The 13,432-nt window shown below is 32.7% G+C and overlaps 1 protein-coding gene across 2 annotated transcripts; it reads right to left on the bottom strand.

Annotated features, from left to right (window-relative positions):
* Window positions 1-1,098: 1,098 nt before the first annotated feature.
* On the bottom strand, window positions 1,099-10,880 carry LOC125051421. Of its 2 annotated transcripts, XM_047651717.1 has the most exons (10): window positions 10,756-10,880; window positions 8,405-8,573; window positions 8,016-8,185; window positions 7,777-7,943; window positions 6,275-7,524; window positions 5,364-5,532; window positions 4,036-4,205; window positions 3,929-3,961; window positions 2,140-2,306; window positions 1,099-1,313 (listed from the first exon to the last, which is right to left on the bottom strand). In XM_047651717.1, exons 6-10 carry the CDS (start codon window positions 5,530-5,532, stop codon window positions 1,118-1,120), a joined length of 735 nt encoding a protein of 244 aa, XP_047507673.1. In that variant the 5' UTR covers window positions 6,275-7,524; window positions 7,777-7,943; window positions 8,016-8,185; window positions 8,405-8,573; window positions 10,756-10,880; the 3' UTR covers window positions 1,099-1,117. The 2 variants fall into 2 exon arrangements, with proteins under 2 accessions (XP_047507673.1, XP_047507674.1); XM_047651718.1 differs by lacking the exon at window positions 3,929-3,961.
* Between the last annotated feature and the right edge of the window lie 2,552 nt (window positions 10,881-13,432).

Here is a 13,432-nt window from a genome sequence, read left to right as displayed (position 1 = left end):
TTTATTATGAACGATCGGAAAATACTAGAATTTTTGTGGAACAAATCGTTTGACTTTGGTAATTAATCCGACGAGTTCGACTAACGCCCAAGCGATTGAGCCGCCAGTATCAGCGCTATAACCATCATTTTTCTTTGCATAATAAGACCCCTGAAGAACCACCATACTATATATAAATGACCCACTATTTTTTGTTACTATCTCCCGGCCTAAAAGCCACCCGTTGCATCCCTTATAATTTTCGTGTTATTTGTTTTATTTTAATATAACGAAGTATAAATAAATAAAAATCCCTTGACTCGATGGCATGACCGCTAGGTTGTGAGACCGATACCTAGCTAAGGCAACAGTAGCCTGATAATAAAGTAAATATGTCAATCAAACGGCACGATACAACCATCTTTGTTTATTATATTAAATGTTTCTTAATTTAAATAGTATATTTTGTGTAAAATGGTGTCGGAATTATAAGCTTTGAAATATTTTTCTATAAAATAAAGGAGTTTAATGGAACCAGCTGGCTACCGAAGTATTTTCAAACCAATTCAACTTAGGGTCCTACAACGGGAAGGAGTCCCACCTGATGTTAAGTGGACTATGAACAATCTCAATGCCAGAGGGCTCGCGAGTGCGTTGCCGACTTTTAATGGATTGGTACGCTCTTTTCTTGAAGGACTCTAAGTTGAATTGGAATTTGAAATAATTTAATAGACATTCTGAACAAATAAAACTAAAATTTATATTAATGACAATAAAAGTTATTATTTATCCTTGTGTATAAGAAATAATACTTCTGAAATCAAAACTAATCTGGAAAAGACAATTAAGATTTTGAATTCGTGCTTTCATTAAATATTTTGCTAAAACTAATTAAATAATAAATAATATACAATGAAAATAATTTTTCCTGTGGATTTCCTGATTTACAACTTAGATGTTTCGTTTTGAACAGCTGTGTACTAGATACCCTTAACCCATAAAACAGTTTAAGGTAATTCGGTCTTGATCTTAGTTAAGTGACCTTAATAAATGCACACTAAACGCCAATCCGGTTCTATACACAAAATTGAAATTATTTCAATATGTGGAATTTATAGTTCTACCAAAATTCTATTGCTTAGTCAAATCGCTTAACCATAAGTTTAATATATTTATTAGTATCAGGAGGATAGTCTAATCCTGAATCAACCAGGTCCTTCCAGGATGCTTCGCAAATACTTTCGAAGCCACAGCTAGCCGCCAATTTCTGTGATGCTGGACCCGTAAATACCGTCGTAGTACCTTTGATCCCATGTGCTTTTGATAGTGGCTCTCTGGAAATATTTGAAATTAATCACAGCAAAAATTGGCTAAATTGTTTCTTAAAAATTAATTGCTGAGAAGTAATATCTGTACATGAGGACTTTTGATCTTATCTTTGAGATTGGCTCATGAATTTTTTTTTACTCATATAGGTAACTAAGTACACTTGAAGTGCACTTGCACGTGCACTGCATTATGCGGTCGTGTTGCAGTCGTGTACGACTTCAACGCGACCGCTCTACAGCAGTTGGTCTTGACTGCAACATGCAGTCGACTACGACTGCTAGGAGCAGTTGTATTCGACCGCAAAATAATACTGATGTGAGTTCATTTACAAGATGGATTTCTATGAAGAAACACTGCTTCTTGTACTACTATTAGGCAAGCGTAGGCGTAGAAGACACCGTAGTATGTGGGTGCGTCCAATACTACAATCAAGAGAACAGAATTGAATATTTCATACTTTGTATCCCCAGCTGAGAGAAGACACTAAATAGTTTTTCAACTAAAAGTAGTAGAATGTCCTTGGTTTCATTTGATGAATTAGTTAGTATTTTATTTTATTTACGGGAGTGGCGCGCGGTCGGCAGCAACCGCTCGTAACGGTTCGTGTATGGTGGGTCCGGCAGCTCTAAGCAGTCGACCGCACGGCGAAACTCGACCGCAGGGCGACTGCTCCGACCACTCAGAAACTGGTCGTGCGGTCCGTGTATTGCGGATATGAATTTAGTATGGAAACTGCAGATCGCCGTGCGGCGACCGCTTAGAGCAGTCAATATCGACTGCAAAATGCGGTCCGTCTATGGCCAGCGTAAGCTGAATTTAAAAGAAAGTTACCTAGCAGCCAACAATTTGGCACCAAGCCTTTGTCCTCTGTAGTCTCTCTTTACAACAAGCCCAAATGCATGTAACAGCGAATCCAGTTCCAAGTATTTGTGTGGATCTTGCTTGATTTCCACGTACTCAAGCGCTTTAAACACGTTCTTCCATTTCTCACCTTCGATCTGAAAAAGATAACAAAATTATTATAACTTACATATTGCTAACGAATAATAGGGTACTTAGTTCAAACTATCGTGTTGTAGCCTTTTTGTTATATAAGGCAGTAATATTTTCATAAAATCACAATCAAAATGTATTTATTCATGTTGGTGATTATGTACACTTATGTACTTATTAAACATAATGGCACTCGACATATTGAAACAAAATGTTATAATAATAATATAATTATTGTTAATAATGAAGTAACAAACGCATCAGCAGAAAATTTAACCACGCACTTACATAAAGTGAGAACAAATATTTCTCTATAGAAGCAAGTAAATAAAGTCTTTTGGAAATTTGTACATCCAAACTCTTCATAGGATTCTTGTTATAGGAATGAATACTAGTGGGAATGTGCTATTTCATCATTTTGATTTACTTTGAGACACTCAAACTGAAGTGTAATGTTTGGAGAGGGAGACTTGATTTAAATAGCCTTTTAATATTATATTAAAAGTTCATTATTGATTCGATACATACAAAACGCACTCATCACAGTATTAATAAATAACTAAAGACATTCCTGGTAGCTTATTGCTAGTATTACGACTGTGAGTAGGGTATTGACTTTCTTTACAATCGCGGAGGAGATCATTTATAAAAGGTACTTGATAATTACTATGTGCAAACAAATAATACTATTAAGTATTTGACTAGGTATATATGTCATAGACATGTGTCTGGACATATCAGTAATGATAAAAAATCACAACCTGAAAATATTAACACTTAGGGTCTTTTTCACAATGTATAAAGTACCAAATAGCTATGCAACACATACATTATTTGGAAGATAAATTGTGCTATTTGACATTCATCGGACTCATAACTTATGATGGACTTTATGTGACGAATAGCGCTATCTGCAGTCGTGAAACGCAACAATAGTGTTTATCCTACCAATAAGTACCTAATACGTATATAGCTAATTTGGAACTTATGTAGAACTTATCCGTACATTGTGAAACAGACCCTAAAATTTTTGTAGAAAGTGTAAAGAATGTATATGCTAATTTAGCAATGATAAATAAACTTTGTAAAGCCAGATTAAACGATTATAATCAGCCCGTTTAACCGATAAAATAGAAGAAATTAAAAATGTAGTTTTGTCTGGGTATTACTTTGTAAGTGTGCCATTATCTTGTGGGACAAAGTGAAATGAAATGAGAAAAAAGTTATATAGTATAGACTATAGATACTAGTATTACTTAGTGCGTTTATATAACTACTAACTGCTATTACAATGGAATGACGGCTCTTGGGTATCTAGATGATACAGTGATTTTAAATTTAGTCAAACGACTGAGACAATCAATCTTATTCATATTTCAAACACATGCCATGCCATACCATGAATTGTATGCCAATCTTGCGCGTGCCGAGGGTATATTATTTTGAAGGGAATTTCTAGCCTAAACAGTTAAAATCTAACATGTATTATAAAAGCGTGGTCATAAGAAGAATGTATACCGCGAATCATCGAAAACAGAAAGCCATGCTAGACCTCGCAGAAACCAATATTTAAATAGAAGGTAGATAAAGAGTTTTGTAGCTACTTGCAAAAGGGTTCAAAAGTTACCTCTTTAAGATTGATGTCTAAAGACCCTGGCGACTGAAACCAATTAATATAAACAATAAAAACAATATTCTCAATTACTTAGCCTGCTTAATTTTTATAATACTAACCTCAACATCTGGAAAAGTATCACCAGCAGACATGACGACGCACACGTTTAAAGCTACCAGGGTCTTCTTACCATCTACCCAGGTGTAGAGTGCTAGACTCATCCTCTGCGCTATACAGGGTACCCAGAACTTCTTCATACCCTTGATACTTTCTTCATCTTCCGAAAGCTCTATGTAAACAATGAAAATTCAGTAATAAATTAATTTTTTCAATAAAATAAATCGAAAATAATTTAACAAAACAATTTTTTGTACAAAACCGTGAATCAACATTTTCCAAATAAGAAAGTAGTAGAACTTTGTCTTAACTACGACGCTAAGGGTCTGTTTCACAATGTAAGGATAAGTTCCAAATTACTTATTGGTAGGATAAACACTATTGTTGCGTTTCACGACTGTCAGATAGCGCTATTCGTCAAATAAAGTCCATCATAAGTTATGAGTCCGATGAATGTCAAATAGCACAATTTATATTCCAAATAATTTGTGTTGCATAGCTATTTGGTACTTTATCCATACATTGTGAAACATACCCTTACTGTGTCAAAAAGTTCACACGCCCTGTCAAAGCCAATTAAGGGGCCGACATATTTCTGTGTCATCATTGGTCTTTCTTAAGACATGTATACCGATACAATTATTGTTTTGCTGTAAGGGGCCATCCATAAAGTACGTCACACGAATTTTAGGACTTTTGAACCCCTCCCCCCGTCCTTGTCACAGGTTGTCACATTTTTATAACCCCCCCTCCTGATGTGACGTCACACATTTTTAAATTTATGTATGTATTTAAAAATAATCTAGAGAAAACAGCTACTTTCATTTTTTACTTATTTTTATTAAATAATAATCTAATAAAATTACTTTACTGTCTTGTGGCTTTACTAGTGCTAATGCCTTTGATGAAGAAGGATTCTTTGAGAAAAAACTCAAAAGTGTCCCCTTTTTTTTGGTCAATTTCACTTTAATAGAATGCTAAATTATTAATTAATATAGATCAAGTTCGTAATTTTTTTTAATTTTTAATTCACATCCAAACTTTGCGTTTTAGTATTTTATATTTTTACGTGTGACGTACCTACTTTATGGATGACCTCTAATTGGTAATTGAACCCCGAGTTCATCTCATTCTTCTGCGTAAACCACTTAGCCACTGAGTCGGTAATGAGAACTTTAAGAGGGCAAAAAGATTCATCATTTCATTCTGACCTGATTGATTTATTTTATCGACTCAACTTAAAAGATAAGTAAACTTTGATTCATTTTTTAAAGGACTAGGCATTAGAAAGTAAAAATAACTCCTCTACACTAAATTACATATGACTTACTGCTTAAGGAGCAAAGAGTTTCATCAGTACAAAGATGTTCCAGTAAAATGTCAAGTGCCTCTTCGTCGTCTTTCGGGTCCAAGTCCTGGACAACCCACTCCTGGCCGTTAGCCTCCCATTTATCCCAAACTCGAGGACACGATGCATCCCAATTTCTTTTAAAAGGCATCTATAAATTAATATATAACATTTTAGATTATATTTAGATATTAATTAAATATTCACTGGTAAATTATTATTAGATTATGTTCTAATTAATTTATTTTAACATCCCAACGCGGTTACCTTGGCAGTTACACTAATGACCAAACTAATAAAATATAAAATTGACTGTAGTAATCGTTCTTTATTGTAGTGTCTCTTTCATGTTTATTGTATATGTTGCCATAATTCAGGACTAAATTATCCGCATACCTTTTCATAATATGAGATAGTTTTTCATTATATATATAATAAGTATATAAGAGATTACCTACGCATATTTTGCATATAAAAACGTTAATAAATATAAGTATTGAATGAAACAAGGAAAATTTAATATTAATGAATCGTTGAGTTGGTATTCGTTCAATTGTATTTAGTGAAGCGTACCGTTTGGCGTAAGCAATAAACATTTAATTTATAATATTATATCTATTATATCAGCTAGGCGTAAACTTTGTAAAACATATTTCTTTAAACAATTTCTTAAACGCCTTATAAAATATAATTCTTTAAATGATCCATTATATATGATGGTAATATGACGATTATATAGCTGTTATATTATATAATTAAAATGACAGTAAACAACTGATTAATATCCGTATTATTTTATTAATCATTTTCTCAACTATAAACAAAGATGTTTAAGAAAAGCTTGATTCTAATTGTTCTATATTTAAGAACTGAAAGTGTAGTTCAGTACTTACTATAAATTATAATATATACGTCCTTATTCACGTGTCACCACAGATTGGATAATTGCAATTTGTATTATCAGTTTATCATAAGCACTACACGACAGTGTCACTCGACGGCTATTCTAGTATTAATAAACACATTAAGACGAGCTCGAGACAGGACCTTGAACAGATACAAAACTTTGTAAGGCCCTTTGTAAAGGAAAGACTGATTTATTGCCATTTTAATTTATTAAATGTTGTAAAGTGTTATTTTATATCCCCTACGTACATAATTGTTTCAATAATTTAGTATTTTCTAAATAGAGTAAATTAAAACATCGCTTAAGTCGACATTAAATGTCATTATATTCATTATAATAAAATTTTTATATATACTATTCTGTTTTAGAAATAATACTTTATATAATTTTAAGTAAAATTATTTTTATTATTGACGTAAAAACGGGTACATTATGGGATTAAGTAAATTTTGATTTAAGTGAAATGGGCACAAAACAATAACAATAAATGGTAAAAATAATGGAGATGGCAACCTTCCATCGAGTAGTTCAAATATACTATAAATATTTTATAAAAGCAAAAACTAAATTTTTTATTGCTATGTTGTGTGAGGGTAGTTAGTATCTGAACGATGTTAGAAACAAAATTTTCCAGTATGACTCGACATTCGTATGAATTTCTCAGAATAGTCAACCAAATTTCCTCAATTACGTGTTAAGATCTTGATGGTATAACCGTCAAATTCAATTTCAATCAATTGACCTTACTTCATTGACGTTAAACGCTCATTATTCCTTTTTTTAAACTTTGGATGTGTACCAATAAAAAAAACCAGTGACCCCTTGTGACCACCAACCCTCTAGATCAGGACTTCAAATTTCATATGTATCTATTTCGTGATCATTATTTTTTTTAAATAGGCTTTTTGAGTCTGTTGTTTTCCTAGACCGTACGAGCGAGTGTTTAATGTGCACATAGACAGAAAGTGCATTGGTGCAGCTGAGAGCCGCATGCTGAAGCTACTAGGCCAACACTGCTCGTTTTGAACCAATATCTTTGCTTAATCATATCGCTTAACCATGAGTTTTATATACGTATTAGGTTCAGGAGGATAGTCCAGTCCTGAGTCAGCTAGTTCTTTCAAAGACGCTTTGTAAATGCAGACGAATCCACATCTAGCGGCCAAGATTGGTGAAGCTGGGCCCGAAAATACCGTAGTAGTACCTTTTACTCCAAGTAACTTACACAGCGGCTCCCTGTAAATATTTAAAATTTATATTAAACGTGTTACATCAGTTGTAGTTGGAGAGACTAGCGCTTAAATTCCTTTAAGGTAGTATTATTTAAATGTGTGGTACCCGAGAAAACCATAAAATACAAATAACCAATCACCTACTTATTGAGACATCATTGACACTAAACTCAAGATTATTTATAATGCTATTAAGGAAAAGACAGACTAAGGGACGAGATTAAGAGAAACAGCTAGTACAAGGATTGGACTTTACCTAGCAGCCAACAGTTTGGCACCAAGTTTACGGCCTCTGTACTCCCTCTTCACAACAAGCCCAAACGCATGTAAAAGAGTACTCAATTCCAAATACTTGTGTGGATCTCGTTTGGTTTCAACATACTCCATCCCTTTATATACGTTTTTCCACTTCTCACCTGTGATCTGAAATGATGATGTTACTACGTATTTGCTATTTATATAGTATAATAGATTATATTACTCGTATATGTATACCTCAACATTGGGAAAAGTATCACCAGCAGACATAACGATACACAGGTTTAGAGCTACCAAAGTCTTTTTGCCATCCACCCAGGTGTAACACCCTAAACACATCCTCTGTGCGATGCAAGGGATCCAAAATTTTCTAATTCCTTCTACACTTTCATTGTCTTCAGTAAGTTCTACAATAAATATCCAAATTTACATGCAATATAGAAAATGCAACATTACAAATGTGATACAAAAAACTGCCCATTTTGGTCGTCCCACAAGCTCGTTTGCCCCCCTATTATATATTTAAAAAAAAACAAATGGTGTTGTAAATATGTAATTTTTATGAATCCTGAATAAATAATAGTTTTTTGAAATAGGACTATGTATTATTTAGTATTTAGACATACTACTTAAAGAGCAAAGAAGTTCATCACTACAAAGATGTTCTACTAAAATCTTAAGTGCCTCTTCATCATCTTTCGGGTCCAAATCCTGAACAACCCACTCTAGGCCATTAGCCTCCCATTTATCCCAAACGCGAGGACAAGACTCATCCCAAATTCTTGTAAATGGCATCTGAAACAAAAATAGTTTAGGATTAATTTTTGCAACGTACTTTGTGAAACCCACAGAGCTTCTAAACGAACACGTTAAAATTCTTTATCCTAAGCATTAAAGCGTGGTTAAAAATATCTCATAAGATGTTAGCCTTATGGTATTATTATTAAATTGAAGGCTGGTAAATTGCTATGAAGTTAAAGACCCTTTGCTTTTTGTTACAATATTTTGAATAACTTTTGCTTAGATGGTAACAATTAAATGGAATTTTTGTTCACTCTTCTTGTCATCTTGAGTACATTCTTGGCATTATTGTTGACATTTTTTCTTTTTACTGGTAATATTTAAATATTTTGATGTTTCAACTCGTAATATAATTAATTTATTAAAGATTTAAGTTAGCGCCTGGTAAATAGTTCCGGTGACCCCAGAGCTGGTGCTTTCCCTGCTCAACGAATAAGTATCGCAATACAGCGAGGAAAATATATTATTACTTAGTAGGTTAAGGAATTTTTTTTTTTACTATTAATGCGAATTTTTACGTCACTCACTCTTGAAAAGGTTTTGAAAAGGGATAACCTAAATCTGTAGTATAGGAAGAACAATTAAATTATTAAAATCATTATTCTTATACATATGCCCTTGACCTGATTGATATAAATGGTTCATGTTATTAAATATGATAATGTATAATAAAAATAACTCATCGATAAAAATTAACCGGATTTTTTTATTGTTTATGTTTAAAAAATATCTAGGCGTTTACTTAAAATATTAATTAAAATAATTAATTTTAAAATTATTTATTAAAAAATGTGGTTTCCCAAAGCCATAAAGTGTGTTGTATTAAATAAAAATCAATTTACTTAAAGGCCGAGTTATAATTCAGTCAAACCTGGGTAAGTGAGAACTGGATAAGTGAGAAAACTCTACAAGTGAGAGTAATAACCGGGAAGCGTCATTTTAAGCTCCCAAAACCTCTATTAGCGAGAAACAGAAACCTCTGTAAGAGAGAGCCGTTTTTCCCTCATGCACCTCCGTAAGTGAGACTGCTACTTATCTTTACCTCTAAAAGCGACAGTCGGGCTTTATTTATTTATATTATGTACTTTAAATGCGTTGGAGACGGTCCCCATCAGTACTTTGAAAACGCGGCGCGGCGGCATGTACCTGAATTAGCAAGAAACTCGGGTTAGTGAGAAACATCCATAAGCGAGAATGAGATTGTGCTCCCTTGAACTCTCGCTTATCCAGGTTTGACTGTATATATAAATTAATACATTACGTATAGATGTATACCTCAACATTGTGAATAGTATCTCCAGCAGGCATGACGATATAAAAACTTCCAGAGTCTTTTTACCTACCCAGATGTACCATCGTCAACAAACCACCTCTGTGTCGTTCTTAAATTTTGACTTATCTGTGACGCACCCATTTTAGCGCATGCGCCGTGGAGATGGGTTTTGGCGCCTACTAACTGCTTTGCATATCCAATGATTTGGGATTTTTATAAAATATGATCATAATAGTGAATTATTGGCGTTGTTTTCGATGTGGCAATGAAAATGCACATTGCACAAGTCGATACCTATATTTTTTATAGAAAATTTATCTTAAATAAAAGATTGTACAGAGACATCTATAAATAGACTATCAAATATTATCAACAATCGGCTTGACACTATAAGAAATAGATATATGTCGTTTCAGTAATAAAAGTAAAAACAGTTTATGTAATATGTATCTGTAAGTATAAGTTTTTTACAGAATTTATTTAGGTACCTACGATGTTTATTTTATTAAGTTGTTAGTCTTTCTCATTTATATTGTTAAATGTTACTACAAATCAGAAGAATGATTAACTTATTGTTCGAACGTCTATAATAAAGATTGTCGTCGTGAAATCAGTTAGGGATACTAATAAGTAACATATGTCGAGAAGATATTCGTTACCATGGTACCATTACTTTTACATAGACATATAATAAGACCGTATACTTATTAAGAGATCTCAGCTAATTACCGAACACTATACATTCGATTAGAAAACAAATGAAGCGAGTAGGTATTTTGATTCAGTCATAAGTATCTCACTACAAGGGTCCATAGACGAATGATATTTGCATTAATAAGTTGAATCAATAACTTCTCTGAGCATAAAGTTCCTTAACAAATACTTCTATATTTATTTATTTACCTTCAAATTGTGCGACTCAACTCGCCTAATTGATTAGCTAACTGACACTTGAATAATAATCAGCTTATCTCAAGAACTGCAACCGTCTTACTCGACTGGTACTTTACTTTTGATAAAATCAAGCTAAGTTAGGTAAACATATCTACATATGACATTGAATATTTGACTTCGTAAGGGCTATTACAAAAGATACTTACACCATTAAATATTAAATATTATACTAAAGAGTAATAATAGTTAATAGTTAGGCTTAATGTCGCATGACTCCTGGATGTTGCAGATGAGGTCAACACAGATCCTCCAATGCCCTTGTTCGAGCTTCGAGTATTATCTAGCTTTTTAAGCTTTCTTCGCCTCATTTGCAACTGTTCGTCGCTCGTTTATTTGGTACGACAAAGAATAATAGACTAAATCTTTAAAATTTTCTTTCTTCAACACCACTCACCCACAATTTTATATAAGTATTTCCTAATACAAATACTTTTCTCTATAAAATATAATAAAAAGTTTAGAAAGTGAGGCGTCAGCAATTTTAAATGCGATAAATATATATTAGAAATTTTCTTGGAAGAAAATTAACAAATGTACTGAATTATTGTGCGATTTTTTATTTTATAGTATATTATAATAATGTGTATGACTTGCCTTACAATTTTCATGGATAACGCGTTCATAATTTTAGTACATAGATCAATTGTTATTCATTCCTACCGCTCATAAGAGTATGACAACCATAAAATTTTATTACAAACATTACTTCCCGAACCCATAAAAAAGCGTAAAAAATGTAAAGGAAAAAATTTTTCGTTTCAATAGCCTCCCGGTGCATCACGTCATCTTTGTTTTAAGTTGTATTATGTGTCCAATAAAGTGTAAAAAAATAAACAAAACGTTATTAAACTTTTCATGTAAAACGAGATCAAATACTTGGTTGCAAAATATAATTTATTAATCGAAACATAAGCAGGCACTAAGTACATGATGTCACCAGCAATAGTGGAAAATTTATGAGCTATTTTATTATCTAATACTAATATACTTTGCATAATACTTCCGAGATTATTTCAATTGGCCTCTTGCGCTGCAATTTTGCTTCGTCACGATGATCGCCACTTAAATGAATTGACCGAGAGAGAATAGCCAAATGGGTCGTTGATATATACAGTTTACAAACAAAGAGTTTGATGTGAAGCATAGCTATGCTTAGGAGCTCCTAACCCCTCTTCAATGACACATATAAGGTCGGGTAAGCCCTAGGGAACCTAAACCAGAACTAAAAACCTAAATGTAAAAAAAAAATTACTTAGTAATACTCTTTCGTATCCGTCAGTATTATATAAGGTTGTGATAAAGAACATTTAGATTTTTACTATTTCAATAAAATACTTTCATTGATAAATTATGCATGGAACGTGATGTAGTTATGTTGTTAATAAAGTAAATAAATAAGTTTTCGTTTTTTCGTAAATGTTGTAGATTTTAAATAAGTAGCGAGACCCATTTTATTGTTGGTTTTTATTACTTATTTATACTAGTTTATTATTCAATTATTATCTTACCATTCGTTTATTGTTGCATATACAATATACATAGTAATGATAATGCATACAACATATATTTGCATGTATTATCATGGAAGGTAGCGAAGAATACATTTTGTATGTCCGTTAGTACGCACTTTGAATAATTTTAGTGATATTTTGTATAATTTGCTTAGGATTTAATGTATTTATTTAAAATTGTTGTGAATAATAGTGAAATGTCATTTTTGTGAAACATAAGATAGATAGCAATAGTTTTTTTTTTAGAAATTTATTACGCGTTACTATATTAAACAAGGAAAATTATATTACTAAAGAATGGGAAATGGCATTTTGTCCTAATATCAATATTAGGTGAGACTACGGTTTACGCGGAGAAACGTATTAATTTTGGGAAAATATTGGCGCTGGTGAGGCGTAATGGCCGGGAAAACCATAAAGTAGGCAGTAAAGAGTAAAAGGGCGGATTATATTATTTATCTACTAGCTTTTACACGTGGCTTTTAGCGGGACCGGCTTTCAACATTTTCCTTGAAACATATTTTTCTTTTCAATTAGAGATTTTCCTTGAGCTAGACACTTTGTAACAAAAACTCTGTTAACTTTTAAAAGGATAAATATCCAGAGGGATTAACGAAAAGTGTTAATTAAAAAAAAAAAACATAGGCTAACTGTAAAGAGAACTAATTATAAAGATGATTTCAATTTGGTACGAATTGAAAATATATGTTTGTGTTATGTAGTAAATTTTTTAGGGCTATATTAAATTACGCTACGACTGGGCATAGCCTATATACTCTCTACTGAAGTCGGGCATACACCGGCTGTATCATTTTCTTGATGTTTGAGCAATAAACACAATATGCTCGCCTGGTAACGGAAATATCTTAAGGAAAGCGATTTGTCTTAGACGCAGTAATCGATGAATAAATAAATAAATAAATAAAATATGTTTATTATGGAACATAAGATACATGTATCACTTATTCCACGTCATTAAATTTGAATTTGTAGGCATCCCTACTCATCGGCAAAGAAGACAGAGGGTGTAGGCCGAGAGAAAAAGCCGGCGTAAAAAACTCTCGGTATGGAGTGCCGTGTACAAAGCTAACCTAACATAAACAAAAATGGTAAAC

Source organism: Pieris napi, chromosome 7, assembly GCF_905475465.1.
Source record: "Pieris napi chromosome 7, ilPieNapi1.2, whole genome shotgun sequence".
Classification (NCBI taxonomy): Eukaryota; Metazoa; Arthropoda; class Insecta; order Lepidoptera; family Pieridae; genus Pieris; species Pieris napi.
The sequence above is the reverse complement of the archived record's forward strand: the minus strand, read 5'-3'. Positions and strand labels throughout refer to the sequence as shown.